Source organism: Rhinopithecus bieti, unplaced genomic scaffold (assembly GCF_001698545.2).
Source record: "Rhinopithecus bieti isolate Rb0 unplaced genomic scaffold, ASM169854v2 scaffold_26504, whole genome shotgun sequence".
Lineage (NCBI taxonomy): Eukaryota > Metazoa > Chordata > Mammalia > Primates > Cercopithecidae > Rhinopithecus > Rhinopithecus bieti.
Genome location: NW_016812891.1, coordinates 1,200,013 through 1,219,688, shown reverse-complemented (window position 1 = coordinate 1,219,688; position 19,676 = coordinate 1,200,013). Strand labels below are relative to the sequence as shown.

Sequence of the window (19,676 nt, the reverse complement as noted above, 5' to 3'; positions counted from 1 at the left end):
TTGGAAGTTCTTACTTCCTAAATGGCCTAAGAAACCCTGGGCTGAGAACATAACAAAACAAAAAGTGACTATTTGCACACCCATGTTTATAGCAGTACTACTTACAATAGCCAAGAGGTGAAAGCAACACAAGTGTGCATTGATAAATGAATGTAATAAAGAAAACATTATATATATATATATATATATGACAGAAACTGAATGCAGGTAATGAGTTATCTATACATTGTTCATCATTTCTCTCCCAACCTGAACTTGATCCTCCCCATATAGTCCCACCTGAGTTGGTAACAGCATTACTCTGCTGGTCCCCCATGCTTAGACACTCCAAATGCTCCATCGATCTCCTTTTTTTCTCCCCACCTATCAATTTTACATCATATCCTACCAATTCAAACTAGGAGAGAGCCTGCTCTCATCTCTCCCTTCCCACTGCCTTAATTCACAGCCACAACCTCGCTGACCACCGATACCGCTTCCCAACCACTCATTGTCTGTCTCCTGCTCCAGACTCTCCTTCCTCTACTCTCTCTCCCACACAGCAATGGAAACGTCTTTCAAAAACATAACCCAATCAAGGCATCCCTCTTTCCAAAATCCTCCTGGAGTTTCTCCTCCAGCCACACTGAGCACACTGCCACCTAAACATACTTTATTCTTTCACTCTCTTGTGCCTGAACTTGTTTCCCTGTTTTCTACCTGAGATTTCTTGAAGGATAACTTCAAGGCTTAGTTCAAATGTCACCACCTCCATTAAGCCTTCTCCAACTTCCTCAGGAAGAACTAAACGCTGTCTTTCCCTCATCTTTGTCCCATGGCAGGTATGTACTTTCTGCATACCTCAGACATAGCCCTTCACACACTGTATTATTCTTTGTTGACCTCTGTTTCCTTCACAAGTCTGTGAGTTACTCAAAGGCAGGAACCAAGTCTTCTTCATTTTAATAACAGATACAGCCCATTGTCTTTTATCCGCTTAATTAAGGTTTGTTAAATGAATGAATGAATAGGTTACTAAAATAACAAGCTACCCTAACTGCAAAAATATTTAATTTTGTAATTTATGAGATACTTGGGTCACTTCTTTATGGCAGTAAGATGTACTGTCTTATGCTAGAAACTCAGGCTCAGGCCCAACCCTGTATATAACTAGCAAACAGTGCTGCCAATATTAGGTATTTTTATTTAGACCTTTGCTTATCAGAGTGTAGTCCAGACCAGCTGCATTGATGATATTTGAGAACTTGTTAGAAATGCAGACCCTCAGGATGCAAACATCCTGACTCATAATCTGCATTTTCACCAGATCTCCAGGGGATTCACATGCACATTGAAGTTGGGTAAGTATTGATCTACACAGAGAGCAGTTTGCAAACCTTATAATATCATAAACCTTTACACTGTTAAGGATTATTAAAGATACCAGAGAGCTTTTTTTTATGTGGACTATATCTACCAATATTTACTGCATTTGAAATTTACACTGAAAAAATTTGTAATCCTTATACATTCATTTTAAAATAGCAATAATATACAAATTGCATGTTAAGACAATATGTTTTTTATCAAACATAAACATATTTTACAAGTTGAAAATATGTTTAATGTCTGGCTTAATAGAAGAAGATGGATTCTGCCATCTGCTTCTGCATCAGACTATGTGGTATCTTGTGTTGTGTAACCTCTACACAATTTCACCTTACACATATAAGAAAATGAGAATGCAAAATATAAGAAAAATCTTAGTATTATTTAGAAACAGTTTTGACCTCCCTGGGCATACTTTGAGATCCATGGATCTAGTCTTGCATAAAGCATGCTGAGAAACACAAGAAGGCAAACTGGATTCTTTTGAACCTTCTTCCTACATTATTCTGGTCCTGTGACCAAGTAGATGAGAGACATAATTTCTCATGTTGGGGAGACACAATTGGTGTCTAAATGGCATTCCAAGCACTTACCTACGATCAATTATCTAGATATAGCTTTCTTAACCACTGGTTAAAAGTTCAGATTGCTAATTTCATTTTTAAGTGGAGTCAGTTTATTAAAAAATAAACTTTTCCTCCTGTATTAATCCATTCTCACACTGCTATAAAGTCATACCTAACTGCTGTGCCTATGGAGTAGCCATTCTTTATTTCTATACTTTGCTAATAAACTTGCTTTCACTTTACTCTTTGGATTAAAAAAAAAAAGACATACCTGAGACTGGGTAATTTATAAAGAAGAGAGGATTAATTGGCTCACTTTTCTGTGGGCTGTACAGGCTTCAGCTTCTGAGGAGGTATCAGGAAACTTACAATCCATGATGGAAGACAAAGGGGAAGCAGGCACATCTTCACATGGCCTGCGAGGGGGGCAGGGGAAAGAGAGAGAGAGTGCACCAAGGGGGAGATGCTACACACTTTCAAACAACCAGATCTCATGAGAACTCTATCCCAAGGCAGCACTAGGGGAATCGTGCTAAACCATTAGAAATCACCCCGATGATCCAATCACCTCACACCAGGCCCCACCTCCAACAGTGGGGATTACAGTTCAACATGAGATTTGAATGGGGACCCAGAGCCAAACCATATCACTTCACAACAACATACTTTTTTATTGTTGTCATTTTTGTTTTCTGTTTTTTAAATGCCAGAGCACTGAAAGTAAAACAGAAGACATTTTGCAATCTCAAAGTAAAAAATTATCAGAACTGAAAGAAACTTGAAAGGCCATCTAAATTGTCACTGTGCAGATAAGGGAACAGAAAACCAAGAAGATCAAGAGACTTGTTCAAAGTTGACCAGCTAGAAAGTGGAAGAGCTAGGGTCCTTTTCTCCCTGCCTCCAGCACTCTGTCTGCCAGCCTCCCAGAATGTGCATCGAAGCCTTTTAGGGAATTTCATAATAAACCTTTTGAAAGAAGGCAGATAAGGAAAGTTCATACTTGCATTCTGAGCATTTAGAGGGCAAGAGAAATTTGGTGGCTTTGCTCTCGAGGGTCATTGCTTCCCATGGCTGCCATGGCAGAATTAAAGCCCTGACAAGGAATCTAAAGCATCTCTTAAGCCATAAGGGGACAGAATTGGGAATTAGCTCATTTTTGCAGCATAATAGTCACTTTGGGCACAAAGAATGGCCTAACATCTTACAATGGGCCTGTTTTCTTCTGTACAGAGGGGCTTCATCTGTCCAAGAAGAACTCAGACAAATTTAACCCCAGCCTACACGCAGTCCTGCCAGATCGTTCATGGCTTGGGTTCATGGTAGTTGGGTAAGGCTCATTGGTTTTTCCAGGGATGAGAGATTGCCACAATTTTGTATTAGCTTTGGGTGCTTGTTAATTTCCTTTATTTGCTCCAGACACAAATTCGTTAATTCACCCTTTTCCCTTTTCCTTCATTTTTCCCCAAAAAATATTTCTGAAGGCTGACTTAGGACAAGACACAGTATTATGAACTGTGAGGGAAATACGTTACCATCCTGTTGTCTGCATATCACACTTTATTTTTCAGAGTTTCTCATTGATCTCTCAAGGAGTCTGAACTAGCCCCTAAATTCTATTCTGCAGACATAATTCTAATCAGGGTCTAAAGATTGCTCATACCTAATGGCTGATCAAATGCGTGAAGAACATTCAACTGGGATAGCTAGTTGCCCTTATTAAGATTCTTCCCCTTTGACTAATGTATTGATACTATATTTCACTTGAAGCTCAAAATGTTAGTAACGCCGATGCTTTCTAATGCATTCATTTTACAACTGTTTGTTAAGTCTTTTCCTCAGCAATACTGGAGAAGCAGTATAATATGGAAACTAACAATTTCACTTCTGGAGTCAGATTTCCTGAATTCAAGTCTCGCTTTTGACACCTACATGTGACCTTGGGCAATTTACTTAATCTGTCTGGGCCTCCATCTCTTCAGATGTAAAATGGCGGGGGGTGGGGTGGCGGGGGAAATAGGAACCCATGTCAGGATTGTTGTGAGAATTAAGTCAGTTAATTTATATAAAATGTTTAGAGCAGAGCCTTGCTATTCTTTTATTCTGAACCTCAAATAAAGCATAAAGGCCAAAATAAGGAGCTCAGAGTTCAGCCTACTGCTATTCCATCTTGCTTTCCCAAGGTTCCTCCACTGTTTTTAAAAAGTTGTTCTGTTGAAGCTCGTATGCATCTGTGTGACTAAGGCAACTGCTCAAATAGGACGGTGCTTCTTCAATGGCATTCAAATTCTAACAGTATACTTTTCCACTTTAACCCCAATTCAACCTTTATACACTCTGATGAAGGATGGCATTCTAATTCTAACAGTATGATTTTCCACTGCAACCCCAATTCAACCTTTATACACTCTGATGAAGGTAAAGATGAAAATGTAGAGCTAATGGCTTTGCCTTGAACCATCTAGTACAATCCCATAGAAGAAAGCTGTTTGTGTGTTAGCTCACTGCCCCTTGTAGAAATTAATCCATCAGTTTGACAGTTACTGAGTGCCTACTTCATTAGTGCTGAAAGACACAGAGTTGGGGAGGGGCGATGAGGCTGAGAACAGATAATAGCACTACAATGTGGGTGGTGGAAAAGAAGGAAGGACTCGGAAAGGGAGAATTAGGATTTACTTTCAAGAGATTTTGCAGCCTAGTGTGATCTTGAATGATGAACAGCATTCCAGACAGAAGGGTCAGCCTGCTTTGTGCTTTTACTCCTATAATCCTTACTACAAGTGGAAAAATCACGCAAAAAAAAAAAAACCTCCTTACTGTTTCTTGTATGTCACTATCCAAGATACCAACCCATGAGCAGAATGCTCTTTATCTACCTTCTACTCCATTTATACTATAATCTGACACATTTTATTCTTCCAAGACCATAAATCCTTATTGTTCCTGTTGTCATGGGTAAGTACCAGAAGGATGTTTTTTGTTTGTTTGTTTGTTTGGTTGGTTGGTTGGTTGGTTGGTTGGTTGATTGGTTGATTGGTTGGTTGGTTGGTTGGTTGGTTTCTCATTTCATATTCATTTGAAGTCAATAAGCCGATATTTCTGGAACATCCAGGGTTTGATCATTCTCATTATCACTCTGAATTGAAATGAGTAACTGATGAATAATCTCCTCTGCACACAAACTCTAGAGTCCCCAGGCTGCTAGCACACACACAAAAGACCAGGAAAAATTCATTCACCACTTACCCACACTTTCTGGCATTGACTGGGGCCTGGGTGACTCCTCGTACTAATTAGTACTGCCACACACTGTCTGTGCTATCTGACCTGACGTCCCATTTGCTTGAAAAAGTATTGCATGATGCTTAGGTTTGCTGTCTCTAAAATTTCTTTTGCATCCTCATCAATCTTCTTGTCTTTCGTCTCATAGCACTGCCAGCGGAACACAACAGGAGAGCACTGTGAAAAATGTCTGGATGGTTATATCGGAGATTCCATCAGGGGAGCACCCCGATTCTGCCAGCCATGCCCCTGTCCCCTACCCCACTTGGCCAAGTAAGTCCTAAAGGAGGATGGTCTCTTCTAATGATCAGTCTATATATTTTTTTATTTTGTTTTGTTTTGCCTTATCCAGAGTTCTGAGGCTTCTCCACAGGCAAAACCTCATATTGAGATGAGACTGGAAAAGATAGAGAAAAGGTTTCTCATCTAAATACACCACCTGGAAAACTTAAGCACTTACAATATAGATGATAGCTCTGTTCCCAAAATGTTGGGGTGCCTCATAAGGTCAATAAAGTCTCCTAAGTTTTATAAGCAAGGATAGTCTCATCTTTTCTTGACTATCCCTCGACCTAGAGCAATCACAACTGGTAATACCAACAGACTCATCATAATATCATATTTTTAGTACTATTGCCTCTTATGATTTTCATAAAGGAAACATTTCCCTACATATGGCTTTTCACTCAGAATTAGAACACAGATCAACAGAATGCATGCTTTAGGCCAATCAGCTCACAGAAGATTTACAGGAACACTTTCTGGCTATGTTTTGACCTGAGTGAGAAGTTAAAGGAAAGAGACATACATTTTAATGGAAATAATGGAATGTTTTCATAAATCCAGTAATTAAGTCATCACTGGCCATTTTATTCTCTTTAAAATGACAGAGTATGGAATTTAACAGGTATAGTGATACATGGTTTTCCAAATAACCAATTCTCTGACACCAACTGGGTGTCCTACAACCAATTCGGTTCTGACACTAAGTTTCCACAGTCAGCACAGATCCCATAGGTTAAGAAATCAGTTCCACAAGACTGCCCCCATTACAAATGCCAGCCAAAAATGAGGTCCCCACGCTAGTTCACACTTCTTCCCAGAAGACCGCAAATTTGGGAAGGATCCCTCAACCTCTCCCCAGGTTTGACAATTCATTAAGATGACTCACAGAGTTTAGAAAAGTGCTATGCTTATGACTGTCAGTTTATTATAAAGGTTACAACTCCAAAAGAGCTACATGAAAGTGATGCATAGAGCAGGATATGGAGAGGTGGGAGCGAAGAAGGAGAGCGTGCAGAGACTCCATGCTCTTTGCTGGAGCACTGCGCTCTCAGCACCTCCATGTGTCACCGTCCAGAAGCCCCCCAAGCCTTGTTGCTCAGGAGTTTTTAATCAAAGTTTCATGTCATAGATTGGTCAAATCATTGGCCATTGGTAACTGAACTCAATCTCCAGCCTCTCTCTCCTCCCTAGAGGTTGGGGGTGGGGAGCATTGAAATTCCCAACGTCTAATTACATGTTTATGTTTGGTTCCTTGGTGGTTCCTCTGGTCATGGGCTCCCACTCTGAAGATATCTAGGGATCCACTGTGAGTCACCTCATTAGCATAAACTCAGATATGGTTAAAAGGTGGCTGTTATGAATAACAAAAGACAGTCTTTTCCCTCAGGAAATTCCAAGAATTACAGGAGTTCTGTGCCAGGAACCAGAGACAAAGGCTAAATACTGTTTTTTTTTTTTTCTATTATTATGCCACAAATGGAAAGAGTAGCCAATCTAGGTTCATATTCATATTTTGACACATAATACCTGTGTGATCTCAGGCAAGTTACTTTCTCCCTAGATCTCACTTTCCATGGGATTTGAAGTCAAGAAGCCTGGGTTCAGATCTTGGCTCTATTCCTTGGTTCATTTACCAGCCCCGTATCTCAGATTTTCTCTTAGTACAGTAAGTCAAACTAGAAAGTACGGATCTGCATCATAGAATTGTGAGGACTGGACTAGGATAATATGTGGGGAGCATTTGGGTTGGTGCTCTGAACACCATCCCAAAGGTATGAGGTAGATGTTGCCTTTCTTGAACACATACCACTGTATTTTTTCTAATACTTAGATTTTTCTTACTCAGTGCTTGGCACTGTTCTAAGTGTTTGGATGTAATATTTATGTAATTGATAGCTGTTTTAAAGATTAAATGATACACATAAAATGACTTTTAAAAATCTGAATGCTTTCTACACACACACTCACTCATACTCACACACTTACTGATAAACAGAAAAGAAAAGAGAGATGGCAATCAGATTCCCCCGAAGTTTTTTCCTTAACTGAACACCAATATCAACTAACATTTTACCTAATAGCTTGTGATGTATTCAAATACTACGACAAGTCTAACAGTCAGAGTAGTCAGACGTTTTTCAGCTCCATCCTTCTTTAGAAACCATTAAACTGCCTCAGACCTTGCTCTGTAATTTTTCATGTCTGATAGTATTAATAACTTGTGCAAAATGCATGGTACTCACAGTGAGGGTAGAAAATGCAAACATCAACTCTTCTGTTATTTTCACTCAAGTATGTCCTGATTTATGAGCTCCCTTCACTCCGTCTTGGTATAGTTTTTCATTGTTCATTAATATTCAGCTCTCAAGCATTAGTCTTAATCACATCTGGTGAGATATTTAGCACAGTTCTCTTGCCATGGTGTATTTTGTTAAATATGTTACCTCCAACTTCCTCATAGCTGGTTTCACTCATTCTCTCATAAAGATGTGTAGCCTCGGCTGCTCAGAAAAGGTTTATAAGCATCGAGCTGCAGTTTTTGCAGACAGTAGCAGATGAATTAGGCAGCCAATCTCAGATGGTTCTTTCTAATTATGTTGTTCCACTTTTGTACTTTTCACCCTATTTGCATGACAAGACTTTCTTATCTAAATTACCTGGTCTTAGGATATGAGACCTTTAGAACATCATTCCCTATGGACTGAGAAGCCTTGTCTACATGCAATCATATATTTATTGAGCACTTATTATACACTGGTATAAAAACTGGTATTCAGTACTTTTTATGTGCCAGTCATGCACTAGTCGCTGGTGACACAGCAGTGAATAAAACAGTCAAAAAACTCACCTTTATTGAGATAGGTCAAAATACAGCAGTGTTTTGAAACTCCTAGAGCAAATGACCCTTTACCTTTTGAATGACATTATCCAGTATGTTCGTTGAGCAAGAAGCATTTCTGAATGCTGTTAACTCTCTAAGAAATGAAGTCAAAAGTTGCCAACTGTGAAATGAGTCTCCTTTCCTGAAAGAGGAAACAGTTTCCAAAGGTATCAAGGCACCACGTCTGCCCATGTTTTTTCTCTGTGTAAGTGGATCCAGGGTTCAAAGAAGCACTGAAGGGACTTAGAGAATGTGCTCTAAAGTTGGGTACATATTCACAGATATGAAAACTCAAGTCCCCAATAGTACAGATTCAAGGCTGAAAAACCTACTGAAAATGAACATGAAATCAAAAGTGTGTCACCTATAAGTAAATATTATGTCGGTGTAGGAAGGAATTAGTAAGGGTGTGAGAGACCAAGGGATTTTACAGATTTTTCTCTGTAGTGACAACAGCTCTACTTCTTGAATCCCTTGCTGGGGAATCTGGCTGCAAAAAAGGAGAGGAGGGGTTAGTCTGTGATCGTGGAACAGAACAAATTTTCTTGGGTTCTAAAAAGTTCTAACCTTTAATCTGGCCTTATTATTAACTTAGTTAACTAATCTCAAATACTAATTAAATATCTTATCAAAATCAAATGCCCATTGCCTCTTTCAGCTTTTAAGGAATTTATATTGCTACTTTCTATAGAAATGGAAGTTCCAGGACGTTTCAGAAAGGTGTCTGGTTTAGACTCTGAATTACACTTTGAAACCTTCATGAAGCTGAGCCCACAGACGCACGACTTGGATTTCCAGTTACAAGAAAGCAAGGAAATAATGCTTGAGGGGGTTAAGCAAACAAACAAAGGGCCGAGTCTATTTTTCTCTAAGTTCCTAAGGATTTTCTAAGAGCAAAAGACACCCTTCCACTGGAAACGGGCACCACAGTGGTTACAGTGGGCTGAGAGAGACGCAGTGTTTTCACTCTCCTAGCCAAAACCAGACAAAACATAAACAGTTAATGCTGATGAGAAACAAAAATGAACCCTTGCGGGCTGGCCCTGCCGCCGAGTCTGCCTTCACCGCAGAGACCAGTGGTCACGCCGTTGTTCCCAGGGACGATTTGCATAATGTCCATGTATTTGTCTGGGGGTTGGCCAGACGTCCTCCATCTCTACCAGTAGCTATGGAAATCGCTCCAATTAAGGAAAATGTCATCTGTTTGAAACAGCAGGACATCAGCTACAGGCGGATGACTCCAGATGCCCCTAGCAGATGTTGCATCCTTCAAGCGTGGGCGGGCTGCTGGGTGGAACACCTTCAAAGAAAGATGGAAGCGGGGGTTCCTGTTCTGGACTCTTAACTGACAGTGGTTCTTTAAGTAGGCTAAGAAATCAGAACAAGCAAAATAAAGGGGAAAAGAGGAAAGAAATGTAATTTTGTTGGAATGTTTTTATCAAACTGTTAGAGAAAATAAATTGTGGGTGTTGCCTTTCACTGAGAAACACATAATTGTTTTCTGACTGATTTTAGAAGTGTCTTCAAATAAATAAACACATCTATTTGCTTTCCTCCAAACACCATTAGGGTAAGAAATGCTGATACATAAAGGAACAAGAGAGCAGCGGGTCACACTTTATTGGTTGTACAGTACCAAAGCCAAAGCTAATTTAAAAGTCCTTAAAATTTTACATACACACACACAACCCCCTATGCCCCACACAATTCATGTGTCTATGAAGAATTTTCCAAACACGTGGAGATCATAATCCCATTTCCCTTGCCTTAATAATGAGGAGACTTATTTATTCCACCAAACCAATATTTTTATTACTTTTTTGTCCTGTGTCCTAATTTTTATTATCTTTTAAAAAAAGGAAGAAGGAAGAGAGAGGGTTCCATGGGATAAAATCCTTTTATGGTGGGTCCTATGTTTTGCTGCAGTACTTGACTGGGACTTTCGTCAACTCAGCCAGTCTCAGCACCCTTATTTCCAATGTTTAAAGTACACAAGAAAGAAATTAAAATTCTGTGGAGATTATATAGTTTAGAACTGGTTCCTTCCCTTTAAAACTGGACAAGTTCTAGTGCAGAAAAAAGGGGAAACTTTTAAATGACTACACAGACAGTGATGGAAATAAAAGGGGATTCTCCTATGAATCCAAAATTGCAGGTAGAATTTGATTATTTCCAGCTTTGGAATACATGTTTTGGACTTGTGCTTGAAATATACATATAGGACCTGGGAAATGGCCTCACCAACGAGTGGCATTTTCTTTTGGGGCCTGCTGGCCTAACCTTTCCTGAAAGGTAAAAGTGTACAAGTTTAAATAAAGAAAATGCTTACACCCATTAGAACTTAAATGGGACCATCATAGAGGTAATCTGATAAAAAGTTAAGACAGTCTCTTCGATGTTGTATGGAATTGACTTCTAATATTTGCTTCCAATTTTAGTTTTGCAGAATCTTGCTATAGGAAAAATGGAGCTGTTCGGTGCATTTGTAAAGAAAATTATGCTGGACCTAACTGTGAAAGGTAAGCCAATAAAATTCTCTATTTTCTGTGTAGGTCAAAGGAAGCTTTCTGTTTCTCACACTCAACAGCTCTGCCATACTCCCATTCGGTTGGTCCTGAAGGAGACGCTTAAGTGTGGTTAAGGGAGGCATTTCCAAACCCCTTAGGGAAGCTTCTCCCAAATCCCATCCCCCAGATACAGCAAATAACAATATGCTTCCTAGGGCTTCAGGCCAGGGCCACATCTCAGCGTAAGCACACAGGGAAAAAGGAAATTGAGGACGTGTGTTTTGAAAAGACTCTCTAGATGAGTTTGGTAGTACTCTTTTCTCTCTCCATCATTGAGGAATACTACTAAAATTAGTGTTCCCCAAAAAAGAGTGAGGTTTCCTCAGTAAATAAAATGTGAATTACCTTTTGTCAATAAAGCAATAAATTAGAAAGAAAAAAAAATCCACAAAGCTATTATTTTGCCCATTCTTTATGCCAGCTTTATACCATACTAAAAAGTAAACAAATTCCACAGGAGTTTGGGCTTTCTGGATCCCTGGCTGGTATTTACATATGACATTCTTTTCTTTTTTTTCTTTTTTTTTTTATTATATTTTAAGTTCTGGGATACATATGCAGAACGTGCAGGTTAGTTACATAAGTATACATGTTCTATGGCGTTTTGCTGCACCCATCAACCTGTCATCCACATTAGGTATTTCTTCTAATGCTATCCCTCCCCTTGCCCCCTAACCCCTGACAGGCCCTGGTGTGTGATGTTCCCCTCCAAAGAACGTGTGGTGTTTGGTTTTCTGTTCCTGTGTTAGTTTGTTGAGAATGATGGTTTCCAGCTTCATCCATGTCCCTGCAGGACACAAACTCATCCTTTTTTATGACTGCATAATATTCCATGGTGTATATGTGCCACATACTCTTTATCCAGTCTATCATTGATGGACATTTGGGTTGGTTCCAAGTCCTTGCTATTGTGAATAGTGCTGCAGTAAACATGTGTGTGCATGTGTCTTTATAGTAGAATGATTTATAATCCTTTGGGTATATGCCCAGTAATGGGATTGCTGGGTCAAATGGTAATTCTGGTTCTAGATCATTGAGGAATGGCCACACTGTCTTCCGCAATGGTTGAATTAATTTACACTTCCACCAACAGTGTAAAAGCATTCCTATTTCTCCACATCCTCTCCAGCATCTGTTGTTACCTGACTTTTAATGATTGCCATTCTAACTGGTATGAGATGGTATCTCATTGTGGTTTTGATTTGCATTTCTCTAATGACCAGTGATGATGAGGTTTTTTTTCATGTTTCTTAGCCACATAAATGTCTTCTTTTGAAAAGCACATGACACTGTTTTCTAAACTGCTCTGGGCTTTGCTCATGTAAGAAAGGCCTTCTCCACAGAGCACGAGAGGCTTTCCACTGAATGATTCCTGGTAAGATACTTCCCATTCCCTCCACCTGCCAGCTGCTCACAGTATTGTAAGATAAAATTACTTTTGCTAAAAGAGTCTCTCAGACAGGTTTTCTTGTTTTTAACAGAAATGCTATTAGCATTGGCCTCACCATTGTGTTTAGGCAGCTAAATGATGTGTAGTGCCCTAGAGACAGGGGAGGAAGAGCTAAGCAGAGCTAGTCAAGCACCCAGTCACTCATTTGCAGGCGCTCAACAGCACAGACGGGCTCACAAACTCAACCTGGGGCTCAAAATGTAAACTTTAAATTATAAGCAATCTCACTTCCAAAGAAAATACCCTGTATCTCTCAAAAAGTGGGTCTGAAACGCAAAAAAAAAATAAAAAAGCCACAGTATCTGTGATACAGAGAAAAATCTTTGCACTTGGAAGGCATTATTATTATGATTATTAAATGTGCAAAATGTGGATAATTATATCACTAAAGGGTTGTGGACTTTTAAAAATTTATTTATTTATTGCCATAAGAGGAAAGTGAGCTTAAGGCCCACATGAATTTCATCTCTTAGGAGGGACTGACAGAGATGATCGATTACATTGGGTTGATTAATATTTGTGACACACGTATCCTATATTTCCTTACTTGGGGACACAGGAATAGGAGGCACCTGATCTACTCATTTTCTGGCTCACAGGAGGTCTGCAGCGGTTGTTAATTAGCCAGGATTGAGCTTTTTCTCCTCAGTATCTGAGGTTAAATTCAGTTTAGTTTGATAATGACTAAGCAGTATTGCTAATGGGTGTTCGATGGCCCCCATGGGGAGAGTTAATGGCCTGAGATAGAGCCCTGCTGACCAAATGCAAAGCTCCCAGAAGTGAAATCGCCTGGACCCTAAGGGCACAGTCCTGTAAAATCACACAGGGGTGCAGAGAAGGGTTCTGTCATCCCAAACCCTCAACAGGACAGCATGCCCTGCTCTGACAAGGAATTACAGATGATAAATGCCTCAGCCCACATAGGAGGCTCATGAGCTCTGCCATTACCCAGTAAGACTGGGTCAGATCTGCGGCTGGAGTGGTAGGCTCTAGACAAGAGCAATAGTCTGGGAAGTGAAAGTAGAGTGTTGAAAAGAAGAGATTTGTGCATCAACCTGGCTAGTGTGAGTCTCAGCTCCACCACTTTGTGACCTACCCGGGCAAGTTCTTTGACCTCTCCAAGTGCCAATTTCCACTTGTACAGAATGGAGAAAATAAAGTTACCCATCTCATAAAACTGTTATGAGATAATACTGTAAAGTTTTTAATATGGGACCTGGCACTGAATAAATGTTCAGTAAGAATTAGCAGGTGACAGTATGAGTCATGGTGGTCATTGTCCAACTTCTGCCACTGCCGAATGTGTTCCTGGGACACGTTGGCTCATTTCCCCCGAGTCCCAGTTTCCTTAGCTAGAAATTATGGTTCTGAGCTAAATAGTGCCACTGATTAATGGTCACTTGTGTCCTTGTTGCATTACATTCTTCATCTGTCATCTTCACAGCCACCTTAGAAAAGGTTGTATTTTGTCATCTTGCAGATGAAGATACTGAGCCAGAAGGGCTTCATCTTCCAAATGGTGGTGGCCTTTGCTGCTTTTCATTTGTGTTTGACCCTGGGAATAAGAGGAGGATTTCTGCTTGAACAGCCAAGCTCTTAAGTTGCCTGAGTTAACATTTGCCTAATGTGTGTTTTCAATGTATTTGTGAACTTGAACCTCTCCAAAAGAGCTTTTCTAAATAGGCAGCTGATTTGTATGGATATCTATTTTAAACACAGGTAATAATTAGTCCAAACCAAGAACATGCTAGTTCTTTTTGCACTTTAGAGATCATTGAGTCTGTCTCTGGGAAAACTTTGGATTCCTGAGCCCTCCCCAACTGCCCTTTACCACCCACTGAAAAAGAATATCCAGGGCTCAGGCCCAGGACCTGTATTTTGACTTCCCATTGGATTCTCATGCACCAGGACTCTTACTGCTTTGTGAACTACTGCTCTACCTCGACCTTCAATACCACACTCTCATACTAGTGAAGTATTTCTCAAACCGTGACTTAAGAATGTTGGTTGTCCTCGGAAATGAAGGTTCGTGAGTTCTCGGTGAATATTTTCCCAATTTTATGTTTAATTTTAGTAATAACTTTAAGGAAAACATTCATTGAAACACGTTCTGGACTTTCTGCTCTGTCATGTTATAATAAGGGAAGATCTCCCTCAGTGCTGGCGGAAAATAATAGAGGTGACAGCGTGTCAATGACACATTACAGACAATTGGAAGTCAAGTGGCATGACATCAAGGCAAACTGTAAAACTAAAGATTCCAAAATGAAAATCGGTGAGACACATAAGTCGTCACATGGCACATGGCTGGATTTGCATGCTGAACGCAAGCAGTCTCTACCACATCATTTTGCAAGTGGACATTTGGTTACAAGACAACATCAATTATTGTATTGAATTAATGTGAATCTGAAATTGATTAGTTTCATAGTTTTATTTATGTTGTATTTGAAAATTTATTTTGGTTTTCAAGACATGTAAAAACCATAGACATAAGGAGTTTCTAGCTAGCTTCAAATTTGAAATATTTAAAGATAATTCAAGCTAACACTGGAAGGGGTATTATATGAAAATGCTTTTCCTTTTAAAAGAATCCATGTTATGTGCAAATTTGCAAAACATTGGTCTAAAACATAAAGCATGTTTTACTTACTCTGCCTCTTACACTACTGGCTAAAAAACAGCTCAAGCACACCGATCTGCCTTGTCTTAACAATTAGGTCCATGAGTGTTGGCCTGCTCTGGGCCCTACCTGTCTTTCCTCCTTAAAGACCTTCTCCCACCTCACACTTTAAACTCCCCATGTTGGACATGCTACTCCCCAAATCCACCAGATCAGCTGGCAAGCTTTCCACATTGTATTGTATTTAAACCATGATCATGATGATAAAAATAATAACATTTATTAAGTACTTACTGGGTGGTGTGTCAGGCACTGTTGTAAAAACTTTACAGACAATGACTTAAGCCTCAAAAGCCCCCAAAATCCTCTGGGATACCGTTTTCACCCTTATTTACAGAGGAAGAAATGCAACATAATTTAAGTCACTTGCTCAAAATCACACAATGGCTTCTTTATCTGTCTGTGAAACCATGAACTGCTTGACAGATGCAGTATCATATCCCTCCTCTGTCTATTCTTCCCCCAGCACAGTATCTAGCATGTTGAAGGCCTCAGTTGTTTTTATTTAAGTAAAATGATTTTTTCTCAATAAGAAATAACAACAGCACTTTTCATGTTCCTTTAAAAAAGGTACTATGTAGTGACAAGAGTCAGCCATTCCTTGCCCTGTTTTCCCCCCAACCTCCCACCCCATTCCAGGAAAATGGAAAGGGTGACCCAGAGTTGACTGAGTCTGGCTGAATAGAGATTGCAAATGGAAGTTGTCTTCTGATGCAAATAATTGTAAAATGCACAAGCCTTGTAGAGTTTTGCAATTCTCATATCTCATCCCAGTAGGAACAACTAACAACATTTTGAAGATGAGGTGCTCCCTTGGGCAGCATATATACTAAAATTGGAATAACCCAGAGAAGATTAGCATGGCCTCTGTGCAAGGATGACGTGCAGAATTGTGAAGCAGCCCACATTTTTTATCCCACATGTTCTCCCACATATGAGGGAGCTAAAAAAACTTGAGCTCATAGAAGTAGAGAAAATAATTCTGATTATTAGAGGCTGAGAAAGGTGGCAGGTGGTAGGTGATGGAGGGAAGGATAGGGAAATGCTGGTTAAGAGACACAAACTTACAGCTAGAAATAAGTTGTAGCTTTCTACAGCATTCTAGGGTGAATATAGTTAATCATTTAGTTTCTGTTTTCCAAAAACTAGAAAAGAGGATTCTGAATGTTCACAATACACAGAAATGATAAATGTTCTAGGTGATGAGATATTAATTACCTTGATTTGATCATTATACATTGTATACATGTATGGGAATATCACTCTGTATCCCATAAATATGTATCATTACATGTCAACTAAAAAATAAAAGGGAAAAAAAATCCTTGTTCAGGACTCACCAGCTTCACCTGCCCCCAAATATATAATATATAGTAGTGTGTAGTGTGTGTGTGTGTGTGTGTGTATACTTAGTTCATTTAAAAAGTAAGATGAGGAACTTGAGACTCTGAGCCAGAAATGACTTAATCTAACATCACACAATTGGGTTAGCAATAAATCCAAAACTAAAACCCAGGACCCTCAACGTTCAATACCATTTTCAGTCATATGATCTCAATGCCTCAGTATTCACACTGCCTCCCATAGCAAATTTAATAGTATACTTTCATGCATCAAACTTGGTGGTGGAGTGAGAAACATGCTAAGACTACATGATAATTGATATGTTAATCTTGTTGCTTAAGGATCAGAAGAAAAGAATGGGGCAAATTAAAGCAAATCCAAAGTGACTTAAACCCCTAACAGGAAAGGCAGTACACAGTATCATCAGAGATGAAGATGATAATCATAATGATTTCAATGATGGCCTTGATGATGGAAAAGAAGAATAAGGAAGAAGAACAAGAGAAAGCTAACATTTATTGAGGTTTACTGTGATGCGGGGAGTTAGTCTAATTATCTCTGAAGACAGGAAGGTTTTCACACTCAAGCCCTGTTATTTGCATAGAGTTCTTATGATTCCATACTCTCTAGCTTGCCCAACTCCTGAGTTCTTGTCCTGTGACCCTGAATAGGTTACATACGTTTTTTTTGTTTTTTTTTTTTTTTTTTTTTGAGATGGAGTCTCACTCTGTCTCCCAGGCTGGAGTGCAGTGGCTGGATCTCAGCTCACTGCAAGCTCCACCTCCCAGGTTTACGCCATTCTCCTGCCTCAGCCTCCCGAGTAGATTGGACTACAGGCGCCCGCCACCACGCCCGGCTAGTTTTTTGTATTTTTAGTAGAGACGGGGTTTCACCATGTTCGCCAGGATGGTCTCGATCTCCTGACCTCATGACCGCCTGCCTCGGCCTCCCAAAGTTCTGGGATTACAGGCTTGAGCCACCGCACCCGGCCGGTTACATACGTTTTCCTAGCCATATTTCTTAGTCTTTCATAAAGAAGTGGAGAGCATTTACATGACACCTACTTTGCAACAAGTGCTTTTTTTTTTCCCCATGTCATTTTGTTTAATCCCAATAACAGCTACAGAGTGACATCCCTCCCAGAAAGATTTCTGAGCCGCCTAGCCCAGGAGTTTGAGCACTCTTGATAAAGACTTTCAGTGCCAGTTTTAGAGCCTGGGGAGGAGGAGCAGAAGACAAAGAGAAAGGGCGGGCGGAGGGGCGGGCGGAGTGGGGGATCTTCAAACATTCCTGAAACAAAGTTTTGGTCAAAATAATGTTTTTTTCTAAACAAAATATCTTTCGGTTGTCCATTATGCCCAAATAATATAATCACTAACCAAAATGGCAGTTTCATATGCCACAATCCTTTCATTTGAGCTATAAACTTATCAGTTCTATTTTCCCTGGATGGATCAAGTCATTAATAGACTAGAAATGAGATTATGGAAGAAAAAATAGGACCAGGCTAGTGGGCACCAAGGCTCCAATGCTGACTGTAAACTCAAATACTGGTGCTTTTGTGCCTTTGTTGTTAGTTCTTTGAGGGCGGGCTTGGGCACTTTTATAATCATTAATTTATTAATTAGTTCATTCTTCGCTGCTAGACTGCTGGAGTGCAAAGAACATTAAGCCTGCAGTCCCACAGAGGTTTGAGCTATGCAGCAATTCACAAGTCATTTAGCTTCTCTGCCTTCTAGCTTTCTTATCTATAAAAGTAGGAGTTTGTCAGGGACTATCATAAGTAAACTTTTGTATGCTCATTTTGTTAAATCCATAGGGTCCAGAGTTTTGGCTACAACTTCAGAGTTGTAGTCAAACTCCGAACCTACCACCAGAGGATGTTCTTGAGACTCAGAGTAACTCAAAGTAGGTTTCCACTGTGATTGAGATTCCAACTTACAGAATAGAAAATTTGAGTTTTCTCTTGTAAAAGACCAGGGGACCTCCTATGGAAAGCACATGCAGTGGAATTAAATGGAAAGAAAGTTACCGGCATCTGACTCCTGTGAGCTTGGGCAACCCCTTCACTCCCAGACCTTAAGATTCCCAGCTACACACTGAGCTGGTAGATCTGAGTCTCATTTCAGTCAGCGCAAAAGCCTAATATTCTTTGTTTGGTGAATCGCAGCAAAGGCCAGAAATTCAATCCAGCCACACATTCCACAGAGGAATAATTTATGCTGGCTTAGGGACCTGCAGGCCTATAAATCTGAGGTGCAAAGACATGAGAAAGTGTGCATAACAACACTCATTGACTATTTCCTCTCGGGGTGTCTCTTTGTGGGCTGTGTACAACTTACACTCATCCCCGTCTTTTTCATAGACCTGAGTTCTAAGTTCATATTCTGTATCATTATGTTTAATTCATTTGCTATTCCTTCAGAGCATGGGCTATGTGTTTTTCTTCATCCTGTCTCCCTCTATGCCTTCCATAAAATGGACATGAATTGTCCTTGTGTTGGATGAATCTACTTATTCATTTACAGCAGCAGCAGTGTGGTCCAGGGTGGAACAAAAGAAAGAACTCCAGGGTCAGAAGGTTTGGACCTTGCACTCTGACTTTCCAACTATGTGACCATGGAAAACTGAAGTAGCCTCCCAGAATGCCAGGCCTGTGTGGCCTCCCTCCCACGGTGTCTGTGGTAACTAAATAAACTCACATAGATGAAGCTATGAAGCTCAATGCAGGTAAAGAGTTTAAAGACTGACCATATACTATCACTACAACTACACCAAGAAACTGAGACATGGGAACAGAGGCTGAAGGAACATACACAAAATGTTGACAGTGACTTTTTTAGGGTCCTGGGATTACAGATATGATTTTTTTTTTATCTGTTTTTCAAATGTTCTGAATCATAATTCCCTTACTTTAAAGGGAATCCTTTTTTTAAAAAATGTAGTGTTTATTATTACTGGCCAGGGCTTGTTGATTTCCTTGGAAAGATCTCCCTTCCTTTCCACTCCCAAGGCCAACACCCTAGCCCAGGCCCTCTGTACCCCACCCCCTCCCTCTGCTCCAGCCTGTAGTCCATCCTGCATGCTGAAGCCAGCACCAGCTGCCTTCACTACCACTTCCATTATGCTCAAAACCCTTTGCTGACTCTCTTTCTTTTTCTCTCTCATGTATCAGAACTAACTTCTCTACCTGACCTTCAATCCCATTATGATGTGACCACGTGTTCTTTCCGGCTACTCCCAAAGTGTCTGC

The 19,676-nt window shown here is 40.0% G+C and overlaps 1 protein-coding gene across 4 annotated transcripts in view; it reads left to right on the top strand.

The window, feature by feature from the left end:
• Positions 1-19,676, top strand: part of LAMA4 (laminin subunit alpha 4) — a 150,826-nt gene that overhangs the window by 42,655 nt on the left and 88,495 nt on the right. For all 4 annotated transcript variants that reach the window (XM_017847108.1, XM_017847107.1, XM_017847109.1 and 1 more), the window contains exons 4-5: positions 5,362-5,486; positions 10,818-10,898. In XM_017847108.1, coding sequence (XP_017702597.1) covers positions 5,362-5,486; positions 10,818-10,898 — 206 coding nt within the window. The remainder of the gene's footprint in view (positions 1-5,361; positions 5,487-10,817; positions 10,899-19,676) is intronic.